Genomic DNA, 22,421 nt, shown 5'->3' with positions numbered 1-22,421 from the left:
TTGAAGAGAATGTAGCGCCTGGGTCCTGGGCGGACTGCTCTCCAGACCAGGGCTCAGCACGTGTAGCCCTGACCAGCGTCTGGCCCTGGACACGGGCTGTTAGCAGCAGGCCTGTCCCCATGCTGGTCTGTGGCCGCTCCGCACGGAGCTGCCCCTCCCACACGGGCGGTGCCTTCACCGCACAGTCCTTACCAGCATCCAGTTGTGACGAGTGCGCTGAGTGATGGGGCAGGTATTTAAACAGCCTGACGTCGGGGAGGGGCAGGTAACCCGCAAAGAGGGGCATCACCTCCATGTGGACTCTGTGAGTGGCCCGAGCAGCCACAGGCATGGAGATGACCCCGGAACTCTTCCCGCACACTGCCCAATTGCTGCTGTTGTCGACAACTGAAACGAAGAGGGAAAGCACCGTTTTCACCCCAAAAAAGGACCTTCAGTGTTCACCCCAAAATAAGAAACGTCAACAGTCTCACACTCCACGATGCGAAGTCCAGAACCGGAGCGTATACTCTGTATCTCGATGCCTTGTAACTGCACCTCAAAGTAAAACACAGCTGATTTAATAAGGAAGATACAGGTTGGGTGCACAGGGAAAAACCACTTTTTCCTCCTCCGGTTAAGAAATGAGCAGTGACTCAATTCTGCACTCAAATCCCCGCGGAAGCGCCGTGTGATGCTTCAAGAGCACGGTCGCTCCGGCTGCAGAGTGGGGGCGGGGCAGGGAAGCTGGCTCCTCTGGGGGTGGGTCTGACCCCAACTCTGCCAAAGAAGCCTCTGATGGGATGGGAAGAAAAGATGCAGGTCAAGCACTTAGTTCCTCTACGCGTACCTCGGAGAGGCTTACCATATGGCAGGTGCTGTTACGAACGCTAACTTAAACCACAACTGGGATGTGACTCAGTGCGATTCGAACACCTAACCGAGCAGTCATTCAGAAGTTAAGGAGGACAGGTGTTGCTTGTCCTCGGGCAGCAGGTGACCTTGCACAGAGGTCAGAGCATCCCTGCCATGGGACACAAAGCAAGAGCCCAGGAGCCCATGACTAGACGCTCCACGAGCAAAGAAGGGGTGGCAGAGGGCGAACTTCCCACAGGTGGGGCCGGGGGGCCTTGGAGGATGGGCAGAAGCCAAAGCAGCATCGCGGAGGGGCACACCGGAGCAGTGGTTCTCCGCGCTGGTCCTCAGGGCACCCGTGAGGGCACGTTCCTGCCTTCCTCAGTGTTGACACGCCCTCTGGTGGGAAACGCGAGGGCCTGAGTGTGAGCTGGGGCCCCACGTGCACTCAGAGTCCAGGCATTGTGTTCTTCGCCACCACAGACTCGCAGGAAAAGACCGCCAGTTTTAGTTAAGGATGCCCTCATGAAGCAGTCAAAATCAATTTAATTTTATTAATTCAACCCTTTCGTACACATCTCTTTTTCTAACTTTAATTTTGAGATGATTAGAGACTCACAAGAACTTGCAGAATAGTAGAGAGAGGTCCGTGCACCCGTCACCCTGCTTCCTGTAACATGGGAAGTGGGCCTGGACACAGCACAGGCCGCCAGGCCACTGAGCTCGCTGGGGCCTCACCAGCGAGCTCGTCAGCCTCAGGCATCCGGCAGACGCCTGCTTAAAAATGAAAGGCATGAGCCTGGCACTTCAAAGAAGTTGCCCATGATACAGTTCAAAACTCTGATCAAAAGTTAGCATTTTGGAAAACCTGCCTTTGCCACTGTGAGCTTGGCAGGGTCCCGGCACTCCAAGACTCTCGTGATGGGCCCAGCGTGAGCCTGAGGCCAGCACAAGTTTGTGGCCCTGAACCACGAAAGGGGCCGCACAATTCAGGAACCGTGTTTCGCAAATGACGGAGGCGCAGGGCTACAAAATGTGCCCGGGTAAAAGATCCTTCCAAGATGCAAGGCAGATGAAAGGACTGAATGAGACAGCACGAAACGCTCACTCATGTGATTTCAGATTCCACGTTGTAGCCAGGCTGTCAAAAACTACCGCTTGTTGAGTTTTGGTGGAGTATCAGAGAACATCCAGTTATCTGAAGGCTGTTCAGAGTCCTGCCTTTACCAATTACAAATCTGTGCAAGACTAGAGCTTCTTCATCTACCTCAACCAGTACGGGACATCACCAGATTGAACGCAGCAGACAGGAAAATTCAGTACCTGCCATGAGCCAGACGTTAAAGAGATTTGAAAGGCTGCAAAACGCCATTCTTCTCGCTCTATTTACTGTTCTGGAAAATAGTTCTTTTTCAAGAGTATTATCAGGTAATGGCTTCCCTGTTGTTTTAAAATAAGTAAATAAATATTTGCCTCCTTAATTACTTTTAGAGCATTAATGTCCTGACGCCAAAACCTGAGAACCACTACTGAAGAAGCCCAGGCCCAGGAGGAGTGGGGCTGCAAAGGGGTGTCTGGCAGAGACTGGGGAGGGTGGAGGGCCCGGGCATGTCAGGGTCGGGGTGCAGGTGGCGGGTGAGGGGAAAGGGAGTGAAAGGAGGCTGGAGGGAAAGGGCAGGAGCATGACTACAGGACGCCTGGCCTGCTCAGCGACGGGGTCTGGGCTCTGCTCCGGGGGGATGGGCCTGACTCATGGGTAGACAGGACAGGGCAGCTCTAGGCACCGCTGTGTGCTCAGCCCTGAGCCCCAAGGCTGTTCGAATGGCTGTTAGGAGAACGACTCCACAGTAACCGGGCTCAACATCCCGTGGGCCCAGGACCATATCATACACTGGAACATTCAATTCAGAATTGGCTCTTTCCAATTCTAGAACGTTCTCTCTTCAGACGAGGAACACTACACTTTGTGGATGGCAGGGATGAGCACAATAGCCAGTGGAAAGCAGCCTCTAGACCCACCTTCGTACATAAGCTTCGTTGAAAAATAGTCCTCACGTTCCGTCAGCGCCTCATCCTTGTCCGCGTCCGAGAGGTCCGAGAGCCGCGTGATGGACACCTCCAAGGAGCAGAGTGAGCCTGTCTTACAGAGCTCTGTCCCTGGAGGGGGCGATATCTCCGCTCTCACACTGTATAAGGTCTGGGCGAGAAAGGAGAGAGAAGGGCACGGGAGACATAAGCCATCTGAAGAAATGTTGTTTGGGGCCACCACGGTGCCGCCCGCAGACTCGAGAGGAACAGACCAGAGGAGGAGCCGTGCGTTCGCTGCCCCTGACCGCCGACTCCCTGTAGAGATGATGCCCTCGGGAAGCCCCGCCTCAAGAGCCTTAAGCTCTCTTCCTAACGAGAACGCGTGCAAGCATCTCAGGAGGAGGAAGGACGGCCCGTGACCCTGCATGGGCCTGTCACCCACAGTCAGGGTCAGATCCCGCTTCAGGAGCCTCCGCCATCCATCGATCCACATTGATTTATCTGCCCAGGCTACTTTAAAGCAGATTCCAGACCTGTCACCTTCACCCATATATACTTCAGGATGTGTTACTAAACAGTACGGACGTTTTCTTAACAAAACACAATGCCATTATCACAACTAGCAAAATTAACAGGAGTTCCTTGGAAAGGTCCATAATGAACCTTCTCCATAATGCTTCTTTCTCCGTGACCTGTCTGGTAGTCGCACGTGTTCACACTTGCCCACCACCCGGGACAAAGGCCTCAAGCCCGCACAAGGGATCACAGCCCGGGCCCCCCACACGTGGCTGCCCCCCTTCTGAAGGAGAGAACAGCAACACCAAAGGGGCCGATGGAAGAGGCCCTGGCCCGAGAAGCTCACGGCCGGAGCCTGCACGGTCCGCAAGGGCTGCGAGGGCGGCCAGACGAGCGCGACTGTGCTGAGAGCTGGAGAGGCAGCTCCAAGTGACAGAGTGACGAGGTGGCTGCGCTCCTAAGTGTGTGTCCTTGCACATGGCTTCCTGGCTGCTCTCGGGAAGGAGGGGCGGCTGAGCCTAAGTCAGCAGCAAGGGGCCTGCTGACAGCAGCCGCGGAGGCTGCGGGTACGGTGCTTAGAAGTAAGCTCCCCAGAAATCAACTCGGCAGATTTTCAACAAGGGTGCCAGGACCATCCAACGGGGAAAGAAGGGTCTTTTCAACGAATGGCATAGGGGCACCACATGGAAAGAATGAATCTGGACCGCCACCTGTCACCATACGTAAAGTTACCTCAAAGTAGATCGTAGACTGAAATGTAAAAGCTAAAACTATAAAACTCTTAGAAGAAAACATGGGAGGAAATCTTTTTGAACTTGGGATAAACAATGATTTCTTAGATCCTACACCAAAAGTACAAGAAATTAGAGACTAAGGTTGGACTTCACCAAAATTAAAAACTTTTGTGCTTCAGAGGAAACCATCAAGAAAGTGAAAATACAACCACAGAATGGGAGAAAATATCTGCAAATCATATGTATGATAAGGGACTGAACATACAAAGAAACACTTACAACTCAATAAAAAGACAACCCTACTAAAACATGGGAAAAGGATATGAATAGACATCTCTCCAAGAAGACACACAAATGGCCAAAAAGCACAGGAAAGATACTGAACACCACGGGACATCAGGAGAGACCAGCTCACGCCCACTGGGATGCCTGTGATCGAGGGGCAGCAAGAACAAGTGTTGGCGTGAGTGTGGAAACTGGAACCTCACAGGTTGCCCGAGAGAATATAAAGTGAAGTTTCTTTAAGAAACAGTTTAACAGCTTCTCAAAAAGTTAAACACAGAGCTACCATATGACCCAGCAACTCCACCGAGGAATTTACCTAAGAGGATGGAACACATACATACACATAAAAGCTTCCACAAGGATTGTCACAGCATTATTATTCATAACAGTCCCAAGGTGGAAACAACCCAGATGTCCAGCCACAGGTAAATGGAAAACAAAATGTGGCCTATCCACACAATGGAACATTATTCACCCACAACAAAGAATGGAGTCCTTCCTGAACATGCTGCAAAATGAATGAGCTCTGGAAACATCCTGTCACGTGAAAGCAGCCAGTCTTGAGAGGATCGCACGTAACACGACTGCACCTGAACAGGCAAAGCCCAGGCACACTTGCCTCTGGATCAGGGGTGGCCCAGGGTGAGAAGAGGAAGGAGAGGGGGTGAGTGTGAACGGGGCACAGGCTTCTTCTTGAGGGATGAAAAGTGTGCTAAAACACGACCATGGTGCCGGTAGCACAGCTCTGTCAACACGCTAACTTCACTGACGTGCGCACTCCGAACGGGTGAACTTCACGGTACAGAAATCAAATCTCAATGAAGCTTTTCAAAAAACGTGGTATCTGGGGACTTGCCTGGTGGCGCAGTGGTTCAGAATCTGCCTGCCAAAACAAGGGACACGGGTTCGAGCCCTGGTCTGGGAAGATCCCACGTGCCGTGGAGCAACTAAGCTCATGCGCCCCAACTACTGAGCCTGTGCTCTAGAGCCCGCGAGAGCCACAACTACTGGGCCCACGTGCCTAGAGCCCGCGCTCCGCAGCAAGGGAAGCCACCGCAATGAGAAGCCCGTGAGCAGCAACGAAGAGTAGCCCCCGCTCGCCGCGACTAGAGAAAGCCCACGCGCAGCAACGAAGACCCAGCGCAGCCCAGAAAGAAAGGTGGTGTCTGTATTTCTTATCCTCAGAATACCGGTTTTGAAGACAGCAATCCACCAGGTATTTTTCTCTGGCCTGTAACTAAGCTTGTTCAGTTCGAAAGGAAAATTTTTCCTATGCTCAATTTGAGAAGGAAGCAAGAAAGACAGAAAATAGTGGAAACTGCTAACTAGTGTTAATCGTCTGCAGTAAGGAAACCAGATTAAATGTATGCAGACTCTTTACCACATGAATAATTTCATGTTCAGCTGCTGTGAACAGCACAGCAAAAAGGCACCTGTTTGCCCAACAAAACGAGGAACTGTGCTAGTGATTATGTTTAACTCTAAGGCTAACGAGGAGAGCTCAAGGGAGCAGGAGGGTCGAAACAAAGTCTTCTGGTTGGAAGGAGGTGTTGAAAAAACTGCTAACGTCAAGAGCTATACAAACACCTTCTCAAATAAAGTGTCTGACGATCTCAGTCGTAAAGAGAAGAAAAGGGAACACCCCAAAGTTGTGTACCCACATTTTGATTTACCTAACACCAAACCCAATCATCTCAGTACAGAAACAAAACACAACTACTGCCTTTGCTCACCTAGGTCTAGGCTGCTTTTAGCTCCACACCTAATGTGCCTTAAGTAAGTTTCCACAATACTTTCAGTTTTTCTTCTAAAAAACTAGAGACACAGCAGCTAACGCTCAAGATAAAAGGACTCTAAGAATCGGGTGCAGGACACGACTAAGTCAGCGCTAAGGCAGAGAAAAGGGAGGAGAGGCGGGGTCCTGTCTCTGGAGACGACCGCGCCCAGCGGGAGCCGCGCAGGAGGGCTCGAGTGTCAGACCCGCCACCGGACCGGACCTCGGGCTCTAACTAGCCAGCCAGGGCCTCCAGGCCCCAAGTGCTGGCTCTTTTCTGCGACTGTTTGCTTCATTATATTGAAAGCTTTTGTCTGATTTACAGAAGGTAAAGAATATGATGCCGTCTTCCATCTCGCCACCACACAAGCCCACCAGAAAATAAGGCAATACATACCAAAAAATTGTCCACTTGAAATTCGTAAGTATAGGGCTTTAAGGAGACAGACAGCCGCTCCTCAGAAGCTGGGGAGAATCCAACGGAGAACCGGCAGTGCAGGGAGGGGGGAGGCTCCTGTGTCCACTTCAGCTCCCAGACAAAGAACACCGCCTGCCTGCTGTGGATGCGCTGCAAGGGAGTCGGCCGTCACTGCCCGCGCACGCGACACAGGCGCTCAGTCCAGGGGGCGCCTCCCGCCAGGGGGGCGAGAGGGTCGGGGGAGGCGGTCCCCCAGGGCCCGCTTCCCCACACGCCGCCTGCACTGCCCCGCCCGCCTCCCCAGCACTGCCCTCAGCTGCCCTCGAGGAAGACTGCCTCGAACTGGTCAAAAGGGTCTCAGCCTTTGTGATTCCATAAGCTCTACAGCACAGGGGATTATTTTAAAAAGCATAAAGAGCAGTTACTAGTATTCAGTATCCCATACATTCCCAAAGTGGGAAATGTCACCAAACAGTTAAAGGGACATCCTTACACCCACGCCAACTACTGTGTATTTGCCACTAAGTGAAGTAAGGAAGGGAGCTGGCACCATCTCGGGCAACAGTCCATACCTACAAGCACAGTGACAGACCCGGCAAGCATTTGAAATGGGTCAAATGCTGGGAAAAAACCTTTGAAAATGCTAAAGATCAGACATCCATTAAGAAAACCTTTGATCTTCTAAACACTCAGCACTGACTGTCTAAAAACACACGCAACCAATGAACAGAAAAGACAGGGCCAGGATTCAGCCAGACAGTGTGAACGTGAACGTGACTCCTTTACAAAGCTACCCCGACACGTGAGAGCCCATCGCTGGGCAAGGCAGTCATGTACGCGGCAGCCACTGTTTCTGGCGGTGATGGCGTCCCCGCAATCAGCATGCGACTGACCAGGACAAGCTTGGATAAATCTGTGTGTGGAGTCTGACAAATGTAAGATTTACTTTTTCTAAAAATACAAATATCACCCTATTTCTTACTCCACGTGCTGTGCCACTCGGCCCACAGCGAACCGCAAACACGCACATCGCAGCAACACAGCCGCATGTCAGCGCGTCGTTCCCTACACGGAAGGGCTCAGCTGAAGCACACGGTCACTTCCATCAACATCACTACACTCTTGCTCTCCTCTGCGTTCTGCCGAGAGGTTTGTGCTCGGCTCTCGGAAACGGTTACCTGTTCGGATTCCGTGTTCAGCGGTATTAGTCGCAGGTCGGTACTATCACCAGTATCCACAAGATGACTATCTGACAGCTGAAAGTCGAGTTCTGACAAATTCTGGACACACACTTGAACATATTTCCTAAAGGAGAAAAATAATAAGATTTTGCCATTTAAGAACTTTATCAAATACATTTTGGCTGTATTAAGAAGATGTTCTGTAAGGAATCAAAAAAGTGACACAGGAAAATAAGAACCAGTTGTTAACATGTATTTCTACTTTTAATTTCACATGTAAAAGTGTCAGAAAAAAAACAAATCTTTCTATGCAAGCTATCTCTTAGGAAAAATGGGTCTAAGAATATTCTGTTTTGGATACTTTATTACACGACTGTAAGTGATTTTCCTAAACATACAATAGCTTGCCATGAGTCATGGAAGAAAGAGTAACGATTACTCTTCATCTACAGAAGTAACGGTTACTCACTGACAAACAAGGTCAGCACGGAATTCACTTGAATTTCTGTTACACGTAAAGAGGAGTTTTGAAAAGCCAGGCTCGAATAAAGCAACCCAGGTTCTCTGTAGAGCTGCTGGTGTTTTTAACCGCCACACACTGAGTCTCCTGACGCGGGGACAGGTGAAGCACAGGATGACACCTGCAGACTTCCTTGTCCAAAAACTGAATCTGAACCTAGTCAAGCCTCTGAAGCAGCATATCTCAACTGGGGACAATGTCTGGGGCCATCTGTGGCTCACACTAAGGGTACGGAGGGCGAGGAGTGCCCCTGGCAGAAAGCGGGGGGCCAGGGGTGCTGCCAAACAGCCAAAACACAGGGACCTGACCGAGCGTCGGGAGTGCTGAGACTGCAAGCCCCCCTCTAGAGGTGACAGACAGCAGCTGACAGGGAGCTACTTACACAAACCCACGAGGACGTGACCAGGGGAATCCAGAATGGCAACTGACCCAAGTCTGGCAACGGGCCAATGGCTTGAAAACAGGGAGAGGAGGGATAAGAAGGGATCTCAGAAACAGAGGGGACTGTGTTTGAATCCCACATCCTACAAACCAAATCTGAGTATGGGCTGGGCGCTATAGGACCCAGGGAATTACTGCGAATTTTAACAGGTGGACAGTGGCATCATGGCCATGAGAAATAATGCTCAGCGTCACCAAAGCCAAGCTCTGAACAGTAGGGCCTGCAGGTAGGGGAGCCTGGGAAAGGGGCCCGAGGTCCTTTACCGTGTCCCGGATGACAGCAGGGAGTGCGTGGTCCTGAAGGGCATGCTGAACGTCAGAGAGATGACGGTGGAGTAGATGGACCACGGGCAATCGATGGACACCTGAGGAGAGACGGGGGACAGGCGTTCAGACCCCTCATCACACGGGACAGGCACCGCCACCACCATCCATCCAGATCTGTGGTGGCTGCCCATTTCCTAGACATTTGATGTCTTTACCATTTCTTATCCAGAGAGATAAACCCCATTAAACATATACACAAACAAAGGAGAGATAAATGAGCCATCAGCACGGTATCAATGGCTCCGAGCAGACGCCGCAGCCCGCAGCGCAGACCCTACCCCGTTATTCTCACGGGCGTGTGGCCACAACGCCAAATGTGTTTTTCATGTGCAGGAGGTTATGACAAAGTGCTTTTAGTCACTCATGTGCAGATGGTACTAATCAATCATTAACTATTACAAATCAAGTGAATTACCCAAACTCTCAATCCACAAGACACTGAATACATAACTACAAACCAATCTGGGGCTGTCGTGTGGACCAATAAGCTATTAACTTCCTTAAGGGCAGAAACCAGTTCCCAAGCTTGTATTTTATTTCCCCCACAAAGGAACGTACTGAGTACAGAACGTGCGCTTATTGTTGTAAGTAGCATCTTTGCCTCCTGAACTCTGTTACCAGATAAGGAGGGAAGAAATTTCAAGGACTGAAAATTAAGACATTCTTTTTGAGATCCTGCCTTGCCTGGTATTCTATGCCATAATCCCTTTGAAATGACTGCTTTGATTAGCCTTTTATCCTACTGCTTTTGTGCATTCACTTCTTTTTTTTAAATTGTCCAATTTATTTAAACTAAAAAACAAAATAACAAAAAAACAATTCATCCATTTCTCTCAACCCCTACTCCACGCCTCGGGCAGCCACCAATATGTCCTTATCTATGAGCTTGGTCTTTATTTTTACTTTTTTAGATTCCACATATAAGTTAGATCACATGGTATCTGTCTTTGTCTTCTTTCACTTAGCATAATGCCCTCTAGATCCATCCACGTTGTCGCAAATGACAAGACTTATTCTTCTTTAAGGCTGAATAATATTCCTCTGTGTGTGTGTATGTGTGTGTGTGTGTGTATTACTCATCTTTATTCATTCATCCATGGTGGATGCTTAGGTTGCTTCTGTATCTTGGCTATTATACATAATGCTGCAATGAACACGGGGGTGCAGGTATCTTTTTGAGTTAGTGTTTTTGTTTTCTTCAGAAAAATACCCAGAAGTAGAATTGCTAAATTGTATGATAGATCTATTTTTAATTTTTTGAGGAACTTCCACACTGTTTTCTACAGTGGCTGCACCACTTTACATCCCCACCAATAATACATGAGGGTTCCCTTTCTGCCGACACTTATTATTTGTTGTCTTTTTGATGACAGCCATTCTGACAGGTGTGAGATGATGATCTCATTGTGGTTTTGATGACATTTCCCTGATGATTAAGTGATGTTGAGCATCTTTTCATGTACCTGTTGGCCTTCTGTATATCTTCTTTGGAAAAATGTCTGTTCAGATCTCCTGCACATTTTTGATTGGATTGCTTGTTTTCTTTGCTATTGAGTTGTATGAGTTCTTTATACATTTTGTTTATTAGCCACTTATCAGACATATGATTTGGAAATATTTCTTCCATTCAGTAGGCTGCCTTTTCATTTTGTCAATAGTTTCTTTGCTGTGTAGAAGCTTTTTAGTTTGACGGAGTCCCAGCTGTTTATTTTTGCTTTTATTGCTTTTGCTTTTGGTGTCAGATTGAAAAAATCAACATCAAGGTCCATGTCAAGAATTTACTACCTGTGTTTTCTTCTAGGAGTTTTATGGTTTCAGGTCTTACTTTCAAGTCTTTAATCCATTTTTAGTTCATTTATGTGTACAGTGTAAAGTCCAGTTTCATTCCTTTCTATGTGACTCTCCAGTTTTCCCAACACCTTTACTGAATGTCCTTTCCTCATTATACATTCTTGGATCCTTCATCATAAATTAATTGACCATACATGTGTAGATTTATTTCTGGGCTCTCTATTCTGGTCCATCGATCTATGTGTCTGTTTTCAGGCCAGTACCACACTGTTTTAATTACTATAGGTTTGTAATACATTAACGGTTTGAAATCAGGGAGCATAATACCTCCAGCTTTGTACTTCTTTGTCAAGATTGCTTTGGGGACTTCCCTGGTGGCGCAGTGGTTAAGAATCTGTGTGCCAATGCAGGGGACACAGGTTCAATCCCTGGTCTGGGAAGATCCCACATACTGCGGAGCAACTAAGCCTGTGTGCCACAACTACTAAGCCTGTGCTCTAGAGCCCGCACACCACAACTACTGAAGCCCGCACGCCCTAGAGCCTGCGTGCCACCACTACTGAGGCCCACGCACTCTAGGGCCTGCGTGCCACAACGACTGAGCCTGTGCTCCACAACAAGAGAAGCCACCGCAATGAGAAGCCCGTTCACTGCAACAAAGAGTAGGCCCCACTCACCACAACTAGAGAAAGCCCGCGGGCAGCAACAAAGACCCAACGCAGTCAAAAAAAAAAAAAAGATTGCTCTGGTTATTTGGGGTCTTCTGTGGTTCCACACAAACCTTAGGATTGTTTCTTCTATTTCTGTGAAAAATCCCACTGGAATTTTGATAGGGATTGCACTGAATCTGCAGACTGCCTTGGGTAGTATGGACATTTTACAATATTAATTCTTCCAACCCATGAGCATAGACTATCTTTCCATTTATTTATGTCTTCTATTTCTTTCGTTAATGTCTTCTGAGTTTCAATAAACAAGTCTTTTACCTTCAGGGTTAAATTTATTCCTAGGTATTTTATTTTTTGATGCAATTGAAAATGGGACTGTTTTCCTAATTTCTCTTTCTGACAGTTCATTGTTAGTGTAAAGAAATGCAACAGATTTTTGTGTACTGGTTTTGTATCCTGTAACTTTACTGAATTTGCTCACTAGTCCTAACAGTATTTTGTGTTGGAGTCTTTAGATTTTTCTCTATATAATATCATATCACCTTCAAATAGTGACAGTTTTACTTCTTCCTTTCCAATTTGGATGACTTTTATTTATTTTTATTGCCTAATTGCTCTAAGACTTCCAATACTATGTTAAATAAAAGTGGTGGGCATCCTTGTCTTATTCCTGATTTCAGAAGAAAAGCTTTCAGCTTTTCACCACTGATCACAATGTTGGCTGTGGGCTTGCCATATATGGCCTTTATTATGTTGAGGAACATTCCCTCTGTTCTGGCTTTGTTGAGAATCTTTATCATAAATGGATGTTGAATTTTGTCAAATGCTCTGTCTGCACCTATTGACAAGATCACATGATTTTTAATCCTTCATTCTGTTAATGTAATGTATCACATTATTTTGTGGATGTTGAACCAGCCTTGCAATCCTGGAGTAAATCCCACTTGATCATGGTGTATAATCCTTTTCATGTCTTGTTGAATTTGGTTTGCTAATATTTTGTTGAGGATTTTTGTACCTATGTTTATCAGAGACACTGGCCTGTAATTTTCTTTTCTTGTGGCATCTTTGTCTGGTTTTGGTATCTGGGTAATGCAGGCCTGTAAAACAAGTTTGGGAGAGTTCCTTCCTCTTCTATTTTTTGGAAGAGGTTGAGAAGGACTGGTATTAACTCTCTGAATGTTTGGTAGAATCACCAGCGAAGCCATCTGGTCCTGGATTTTTGTTAGTTGGGAGGTTTTTTGAAAACTGATTCAATGTCCTTACTAGTAATCAGTCTGTTCAGATTTTCTATTTCGTCATGACTCAGCCTTGGTAGGTTGTATGTTTCTAGGAATTTATCCATTTCTTCTAGGTCATCCAATTTATTGGCATGTAATTGTTCATAGTACTAGTCTCTTATGACACTTTGTATTTCTGTGGTGTCACTTGTAACATCTCTTTCATTTCTGATTTTGGGTCCTCTTTTTTTCTTGGTGAGTCTAGCTAAAGGTTTGTCAATTTTACCTTTTCAAAGAACCAGCTCTTAGTTTCACTGATCTTTTCTATTATCTTTTTAGTCTCCATTTCATTTGTTTCTCCTCTGATCATGTTATTTCCTTCCTTCCACTAACTTTGAGCTTTGTTCTTTTTCTAGTTCCTTGAGGTATAAAATTAGGTTATTTGAGACATTTCTTGTTTCTTGAGGAGGGCATTTATTGCTATGAACTTCCCTCTGAGAACTGCTTTCACTGCATCCCATAAATTTTGGTATGTTACATTTCCATGTTCATTTGTTTCAAGGTAGATTTTTATTTCTCTTCTGGTTTCTTCTTTGAACCACTGGTTCTTCAACAACATGTTGTTTAATCCCCACATATTTGTGCAGTTTGCAGTTTTCTTCATGTAATTAATTTCCAGTTTCATACCTTTGTGGTTGGAAAAGATGCTTGATATGATTTCAATCCTCTTAAGTTTATTAAGACTTGTTTTGCAGCCTAACATATGATCTATCTTGAAAAATATTCCATGTGTACCTGAGAAGAATCTGTATTGTTGTTTTTGGACGGTATATTCTGTAAATGTCTGTTAAATCCTCTAGTTTAACGTATTTAAGGCCTATGTGTCCTTATTCATTTTCTGTCTGGAGGTTCTATCCATTTATGTAAGTGGAGTATTAAAGCCCGTACTATTACTACACTGCTATTCTCCCTTTAGATACGTTAATATTTGCTTTGTATTTTAGGTGCTCCTATGTTGGGTGCATAAATACTTATGAACATTGTATTTTCTTATTGGATTGACCCCTTTATCATAACATAACACCCATCTTTGTCTCTTACTACAGTCTCTGATTTAAAGTCTATTTTGTCTGATATAACTGTAGCTACTCCAGCTTTTTTCCATTTCTATTTGCATGGAATACCTTTTTCCATCCCTTTACTTTCGGTTTGTGTGTCCTTACATCAAAGTGAGTCTCTTGTAGGCAGCTTATAGATGGGTCTTGATTTTTTAATCCATTCAGTCACTTTGTCTTTTGAGTGGAAAATTTAGCCATTTACATTTAAAGTAATTATTGATAGGTGTGTGCTTATTGTCATTTTCTTAATTGTTTTCTGGCTGTTTTTAAAGTTCCTCTGTTCCTATCTCCTTCTCTTGCTCTCTTCCTTGTGCTTTGATGACTTTCTTTAGTGGTATGTTTATATTCCTTTATCTTTTGTGTATTTACTATAGGTTTTGCTTTGTGGTTACCATGAGGTTTATATGTAGTAACCTACATCTATAACAGCCTATTTTAAGTTGATAACAACTTAAGTTTTTTTTTTTTTTTTTTTTTTTTTCGCAGTGTGCGGGCCTCTCACTGTTGCGGCCTCTCCCGCTGCGGAGCACAGGCTCCGGACGCGCAGGCTCAGCGGCCATGGCTCACGGGCCCAGCCGCTCCGCGGCATGTGGGCTCCTCCCGGACCGGGGCACGAACCCGTGTCCCCTGCATCGGCAGGCGGACTCTCAACCACTGCGCCACCAGGGAAGCCCGATAACAACTTAAGTTTGTTCCCATTCTAAAACTCCGCATTGTAACTCCCCCCTCCAACATTTTGTTTTTGAGATGTCACATTTTACATCTTTTTATCTTGTGTATCCCTTAACTAATTACTGTAATCATAGCTATTTTTACTGCTTTTTTTTTCACCTTCATACCAGCTTTATAAGTGATTCATCCACTACATTTATCAAATAGTTACCTTTCCAATGAGATTTATTCTTTCATGTGTTTCTGTTACTAATTAGCACAGTTTCTTTTCATCTTAACTAAATCTCTAACATTTCTTGCAGGGCTGGCTTAGTGGTGATAAACTTTAGTTTTTACTTGTCTAGAAAACTCTTTATCTTTCCTTCAATTCTGAAGGATAACTTTGCCACACAGAGTATTCTTGGTTGGAAGTTGTTTGTCCCCCACTCCCTCCCCCAGCAAGTTTAATATATTGTGCCAGTCCCTTCTGGCCTGCAAAGTTTCTGCTGAAAATCTGCTGATAGTTTTATGGGGTTCTCTTGCACATAACAGATTCTTTCCTTGTCTTTAACTTTTGACATTTTACCTATAATGTGTCTTTGTGTGAGTCTCTTTGGGTTCATCTTGTTTGAAACTCTCTGGGCTTCCTGGATCTGAATGTCTCTTTCCTTCCCCAGGGTAGGGAAGTTTTTAGCCATTCTTTCCTCAAGTAAAATTTCTGCCCCTTTCGCTCTCTCTCTTCTCCTTCTGGGACCCCTATGATGTGAATGTCTGTCTGTTTGATGTTGTCCCATAAGTCCCTTAGGCCATCTTCCATTGTTTCCAATCTTTTCTTCACTCTGATTGGACAAATCCCCCTGCTTTGTCTTCGAGTTGACTGGTTCTTTCTTTGCTTCATCTAGTCTGCTGCTGAACCCCTCTAGTGCATCTTTCAGTTCGGTTACTGTGCTCTTCAGCTCTGAGAGTTCTATTTGGTACTTTCTTATACGTTTCTATCTCTTTGTTGAAGTTCTCACTGTTTTCCTCCATTCTTCTCCCCAGTTCGATGAGCATCTTTATGAACGTTACTTTGAATTCTTTACCAGGTAAATTACTTATCTCTGTTTCATTAAGGTTATTTTCTAAGGTTTTATCTTGTTCTTTCATTTTGGAACATACTCCTCTGTTTATTCATTTTGCTGGTCTGTGTCACTTTCTGTACAGTAGATAAAATGACCGCCTCTCCCAGTCTTGAAGGAGTGGCCTCATGTAGGAGATAAACCTTGTTGTTCAACTCTGCCCCAGCTCTTGGCTGTCTCTCAAACCTTTGTGCTTGTCCAAGCAGCCTATTGTATTTCTAGTGGCTCCCAGGGGTTGAGGGTGTGCCAAGACCTGTCAGTGTCCCAAAGGGGAGGGTCCCAGCAACTACCTTCAGGCTCTTTGGAAGCCAGACCCTCAGGCAGCAGCTTTTAACAGTATGCAAAAATACAGTCCCATGGGACCACAAGCACACACTTCTACCCTTGGGTTGTCCAAAAGCCCTCGGAACTGGTATCTGTATTATAAGACATGGACAAACTCAGAAAAAGCACGATGCTAGTGACTGGTTCTGTGAGCTGACGGACTGTGGATTTAGGATCAAAGTCATGGATCTCTCAAATAACTGTCAATAAATACCAGCACCAAAGCATAAAATCTTAGCACTTCTTCCTTGCTAAGTATGATGTGATGTTTCAGGGAACAGAAAGTAAAGCACACCAAGACACAGAACTCCCTCTAGCCTAATCACCAGGACAAATGGACCACAGAGGCAAAGTCACTGCCCTCTAAGCAAAAACTGTATCTCTTACAATAAACCGTCCTTCCTCGAGTTGGGACAGAAAAGTTAAGAGCCTGTCTTTGTCTTTGCAAGATGCATCCCTCATCTAAGAAGGGGTGATTCACAGCCATAAATGCTAAACCCAACTCGAGCTTGTGGTACAGGGACTGGAAACCCGCCACCCCAACAGAAGTCATCTTGTATGTACTGTCTTTCAAAGCAAGTGGGACACGCAGAGGCTGCCCACAGCGCTGCACCGTCCCAGACCCTCCTTACTTTGTGGTCCATGGTAGCCATGCAGTGGCCACCTTTTTGTGTGTCCTTATGCTTCCCATGGGGCTCTGTCATCCCCAGCACGGTGCTCTCCCCTCCAGTTGCTGGAGCTGAAGGTAAAGAGAGAACTTCCAGTTCAAATTCGATCATGTGGTATGCAGGCGCAGCCGGCAGGCTGATGCTCGTGACCTTGTCAGACGACTGAACCCGGAGCGCAGCGTCAGAAGCCTTTTCTAGGGAAGACAGGAAAAGCCGCCTGTGACACAGTCCCCCGTGTCCTGGCTCCCTCCCCTCCAGCGGGCGATGGGCCCAGCGGTGAAGTTCCAGCCCAGCTCCTGCTGCTCATACACACACGGAAGAGTGTAACTGGGAAGGATCGCAGAGGGAGGGAGACAGGAAACTCAGGAGCAAGCCCCCGAAGACAGAGCAGCACTGCACGAAGGCTGTGCAGCTGAGCTCGGCTGAGAACCGTCACCGCGCTCAGTCTGAAGGCAGAAAGGAGACGCTTCGCACAGCCCGCCCGAGACCGCAGGTGTCCCGACAGGACATGCTCCCACTCCAACCCACCGCCAGACCAACTCCCACTGAGAAAGAGAGCTGCATCCTCCCCTCTCCAGACCTCGTGGCTGGGGACTGTGGGAGATGGGACCGTTTTAGGGCTTCCAACCAGTGTCTTAAAAGGCTCATTTGCTTTTTCTTTCTGCTGAGGAAAGTCGAGGAGGGTGGAAGGAGGCCGGAGGCCAGCAGGGCATCGCCATGGAGCGTGAGCCCAGGCAGCAACGCTGCATCACCAGACCACAGCGAGGTCAGCACCGCCGGCCACTGAGCGCGTGCACAGCTCTAAGTCTATTCCCCTCCAAGGTAACGCCCCACCTAGGGGAAGGGTTACAATCCACCTACAGGTGGAACATGGCCATGAAAGAGCTGCAAGGAGAAGCGGGCCTCAGACGCCACCTGAGGAAGGCAGGGATGACAGGCTCCTTATATCCTCACGGTGCATGACAACGCCAAGAACCCACCTTCGCCAGGCGACTGCTGCCTTACCTCTCATGTTGGAGTAGATCACTGCTCTGTTCTCTTCATGACCCAGGATAAGCATGGCTTCTACATTGCTGAGCTGAAGGCTGTCCCCATTTTTTACTGTATAATGGCCAGTAGTGACAGTGAACTTGACCTTCTGAGGAATACCAGCCAAAAGGCTATCTAAAGGGAAGAAGACAGCAATAAGCATCACTGCCAACCAAGAGCGCCAATGGAAGGCCTACCGTGAGTTAAAGAGCGCTGCTTCTGCTGCTAGAGGCGACCTGTTCACTGCACACACTCCATAAGGTCGCCCACTGTCCACCCTCAGCGCTCACCTCAGTTACGCGGTCTGCAGCGTTGAGGGGTCCTCGCTAGGCACAAGAGAATCTGAGAGCCTCAGGGACCTTATCACCACTTCAGTTTAGAGGGTTAGCGATTGTGGTGGCAACCGCGTCTACGAGGGTCTCAAAACCTACCCGCTAGCCAGTTATTGAGAGAAACTCAGATAACGACACTAAAGAAAAACCTAATGAAACCGCATGTGCTGCTGCTATTCAGATTTCCCTCTGGCCTTTCCAGATCTCTGGTTCACAGCAGCTCGACAGAAGATACGGTACACTTTCTCCTGGATAGAAATGGGGGGCGGGAACGGGCTGAGGTTTCCTAAGAATCGGCTCCAGGGAAGGCAGAAGGAAGAAGGCAAAAGACAAGACACAAGGAGGAGGAATAACAGAGAAGAGAGAGAGAGGGAGGAGAGGCGGGAGGTGAGAAAGGGAGTGTGGGCTGGGGCAGGGCGGGGGCGTGAGCCAGCACCTCCCAGGCTCTCCCAGCTGCAGGGCTCAGCCTTTCTCACAAAAGGTAAAAAACTACAAATAGAACTACCATATAACCCAGCAATCCCACTACTGGGCATATACCCTGAGAAAACCATAATTCAAAAAGAGTCATGTACCAAAATGTTCACTGTAGCTCTATTTACAATAGCCAGGAGATGGAAACAACCTAAGTGCCCATCATCAGATGAATGGATAAAGAAGATGTGGCACATATATACAATGGAATATTACTCAGCCATAAAAAGAAACGAAATTGAGCTATTTGTAATGAGGTGGATAGACCTAGAGTCTGTCATACAGAGTGAAGTAAGTCAGAAAGAGAAAGACAAATACCGTATGCTAACACATATATATGGAATTTAAGAAAAAAAAATGTCATGAAGAACCTAGGGGTAAGACGGGAATAAAGACACAGACCTACTAGAGAATGGACTTGAGGATATGGGGAGGGGGAAGGGTAAGCTGTGACAAAGCGAGAGAGAGGCATGGACATATATACACTACCAAACGTAAGGTAGATAGCTAGTGGGAAGCAGCCGCATAGCACAGGGAGATCAGCTCGGTGCTTTGTGACCACCTAGAGGGGTGGGATAGGGAGGGTGGGAGGGAGGGAGATGCAAGAGGGAAGAGATATGGGAACATACGTATATGTATAACTGGTTCACTTTGTTATAAAGCAGAAACTAACACACCATTGTAAAGCAATTATACCCCAATAAAGATGTTAAAAAAAAAAAAAAGGTTCTCTGAGGGAAGAACCACTGAGAGACTGCTGTGTTCGCACCTGAGGGCCTTTCCAGGTAGCCGGGGAGAAGCTTAAAAGCATAGAAATAGGTAGTTTAGAGAGATTAGATAGAGAAAACGCTCTCCTTGATCTTTTTTCCTCAAATGGAAGCAGCAAGCAAATAAATCCATTGTTTCTAGCCTAAACCACAGCGACACTCACTCCTTAGTGTTTTACTGAAGTGCCATGTGGTCTTCAATAATTTGTTTACACCAACTCCTCCTAATTGTCGGACTTAACAAAAAGGACAGCAGCACTGAATTTCCCAAATGCCATGCCCAGGGGTCAAGGTTAATCAACACTTTGAAAGGAAAAGCCTTTTGATCTGAGCACAGGCCCTAACTAATCTAGCATCCAGCCTCTGAAATGGAAGTCTAAGCAGGAAATTGCATTTACTTACGAAATTCTCTGCAGTAGACATCAGCTGAGATTTAGCTCCTTTTTCTCAGCTAATGTTTGGTAAACATGAAAGTAGCAATTACAGAAAAGCAAATATTCAGATGAACAAAAGAGCCAGAGTCAGTTCCCAGGCAAAAAAGTGTCTCTTACAGAGGGACACAGCTACAGAGGGCCACAAGCGTGACGCTGCAGAGAGCCCTCCTTCCACGTGCTCCCTTAAGGGAGCCAAGTGCAGCGCAGAACCCCCGCAGAGCCCCTGCGGCCCACTCACCGGCCAGCGGCTCCACGTGCAGCTGCGGCTCCTGCGAATACACGTCATACTGCACCAGCGGGTAGATGTGAGGAAGGACGAACCACACCGGGCCCACCGAGGCGCACAGCTGCCGCAGCGTGTAGGTTCCCGGCTCCTTGGCCTGGGGGCAAAACCGAGCATTCGCACAGCCGTCCTGTTCCTGCAGTGACGAGCTTCTCAAGGGGAAGCTGAGCCATAATCTCTGCAGTGACCGTTCTTCTCACCCTCTTTATCCTGCTGCTCTGTGCTAACACGTCTACACGCGGGCTGTTCAGAAGATCCCTCAGCATCTCTCAGTCGAGCACTTCCTGAGTAACTGATGCTTAAGTCTGACTTTACGCTTAATAACGCATTCTCAATTTAATAAGCTTTATCTGTGGCTTTCTCTTTGCAAAAGGTATTTAATGGAGGCAGGGAGCATGAAATTTAAGACCTGCTCTAAGACTAGACTAAAAACACACGTGGCAAATAGCTGTACTTTCCACTGGCCTCTTGGGCCAGTGGAGCTAACAGAAGCCTCTGCACTGGAGGAAGGTCTGTATCGGAGCGGGCCAGAGACAACTGTTTTGACATCCATCCGTGCAGCCACAAAAGGAGAAGAGAGCTCAACGTGAAAGCGCCATCTTCTCTGAAACTTCCTCCTTTTAGCAGATGAGGGTGTTTTCTAATACAAAGGGGAAAAGTCTAACTAAATCCAGTGAGAACACAAATAATTACCCATGTCAAGAACTTCATTCAAAATTTATCAACTGCCTTACAATTATATAAGTACAAAAGGTTTTTTCAAAACATCAGTCTGTTTTTCTTTAAGGATAAAAATCAAAGCCAGGTTAACAGGACAGAGATGTCTACTGGATTCCCAGCTTCTTCAGAGGGTTCCTGCGCGTGCCACCCGCTCTGGCCCCCCCTGAAGAAGACTCCCCGCCCAACACACACCTGCGTCCTGAACGTGATTGCGTTGGGCCCCGGCTCCAGGGTCACGGCGGTGCACTTCAGCACGTGGGCCCCAGCCTCCAGGGCGGCACCCGAGGGCGCTTCCAGGGACGCGCCACTCTCCTGCTTCCTTAGGAGCACGTGGACATTTTTGCAGATAATCCCTGTCGTGTGCAAGGAATTGTCAGAAGGACTTCTCTCAAACATCTCGCAGAGCTCCAGCGCAGGCAGGCTGTTCTGGGATGTGGGGAAAGGCGAGGTCTCTGCCGGGAAGCTGACAATCCCGTTGGCCGTCTTGTGCTTGGTGAGCCACTCGGCAGTCTTCCGGTAGTTGTTTTTCTCGATGCTGAAGTGGACGCTGATGGCAATCTGCTCCGCGTGGACAGGCACAGGCATCTGACTGCACACGGTTATCTCCACGGACAAGACACCACCCACATGGACCACAGCATTGGAAGGGGTAAAATGGAGATCTCTCAGTTGTGCAAAAGAATGCATAGGGAGTACTATTTTGTGACCTGTAAATACACAGTACCATGTTTTACTTCCTAAGTCACACTTCCAGATGCTATAGAGACTGCAGGACTGGGCCACCATCGGGCCCGCGGGAAGCAATAACGCGCAAAAGAGATGGTTCAGACCCTCCCAACCTTGTGCCATCTTCACACACCAAAGAGTTATTTTGTCAAAAAGAGAACAGAAACACATGCCTAGATAACTCCTGGAAATCATAAGACCTGAAGAAATTAAGGTTTCTAACTCCTGTTTTGGCAAACCCAAGAGAAATACAGGTCAACTAACTCCTCAGTTTCAAAACAAGATTTGTAAAGTCCAATTTCTAGAGCTGTTTCAGGGGATTCCACCACCTTCCCACGCACAGAAAGATTCTCTGGTAAAGATGCCCAAACCGCCCTGTACATCTGGAAATGAACCCGGGTGTGTGCCACCCTGTGAGGCCAGCCAGTGAAGTGAGAAGCCAGGAGGGCAGCAGGTCCCCAGCCCCAGAGGCACCGTCAGGGGAGAACCCACTGCATCCTCCAACTACCTTTCCACAAGCACTGGTGTGTCTAGAACATCCACAAGGCCACTGGACTGACCGGTAAGGGAGACGGTGCCGAGACTGATGCCATAAAATCACAAGAAAACAGGGACAATCACGGAGTATTTTCTTCACAGAGACGCCACGGAAAGCTGGCAGGAAAAGCGTTAACTGCACAGTCTCACGCATGTGCCACACACAGCAGATTCGGCACACAGCTCTACAATGACCAGTCTGGGCACATTAAAGGCTCTAAAACACAAATCAGTACCATGCTGCCCCTGAGAAACCCATGCAGATGGCTTGATGTGTGTGACGCGCACCCCAGCAGGCAACGACCACAGCAACCCAAAGCCAAAACCTCTGGAAACACTGGCTTTCAAGCAGTTAGCAACCGCTATGGACTGAATGCGGTCCCGCCAAAATTCTTAAGTGGAAGCCCTACCCCCCAGTGGGCCCTCTGGGAGACAGTTAGGGTTTGATGAGGTCATGAGGGATGCATGCCCTTGTAGGAGGATGCAGCAGACAGCCCTCTCCC

At 47.3% G+C, this 22,421-nt stretch overlaps 1 protein-coding gene across 5 annotated transcripts in view; it reads right to left on the bottom strand.

The window, feature by feature from the left end:
- Positions 1 to 22,421, bottom strand: part of TRAPPC10 (trafficking protein particle complex subunit 10) — a 113,626-nt gene that overhangs the window by 3,424 nt on the left and 87,781 nt on the right. For 2 of the 5 annotated variants that reach the window (XM_024758157.1, XM_024758158.1), the window contains 9 exons: positions 20,848 to 21,362; positions 19,891 to 20,032; positions 17,622 to 17,780; positions 16,581 to 16,810; positions 8,996 to 9,096; positions 7,768 to 7,894; positions 6,569 to 6,739; positions 2,854 to 3,031; positions 193 to 387 (listed from right to left, as the gene is read on the bottom strand). In XM_024758157.1, the coding sequence (XP_024613925.1) occupies positions 193 to 387; positions 2,854 to 3,031; positions 6,569 to 6,739; positions 7,768 to 7,894; positions 8,996 to 9,096; positions 16,581 to 16,810; positions 17,622 to 17,780; positions 19,891 to 20,032; positions 20,848 to 21,362 (1,818 nt within the window). The other 3 variants (XM_024758159.1, XR_003004962.1, XM_024758160.1) reach the window with 3 other exon arrangements.

Source organism: Neophocaena asiaeorientalis, unplaced genomic scaffold, assembly GCF_003031525.2.
Source record: "Neophocaena asiaeorientalis asiaeorientalis breed wild unplaced genomic scaffold, Neophocaena_asiaeorientalis_V1.1 scaffold45, whole genome shotgun sequence".
NCBI classification, from domain to species: Eukaryota; Metazoa; Chordata; class Mammalia; order Artiodactyla; family Phocoenidae; genus Neophocaena; species Neophocaena asiaeorientalis.
This window is presented reverse-complemented; position numbering and strand designations above follow the sequence as displayed.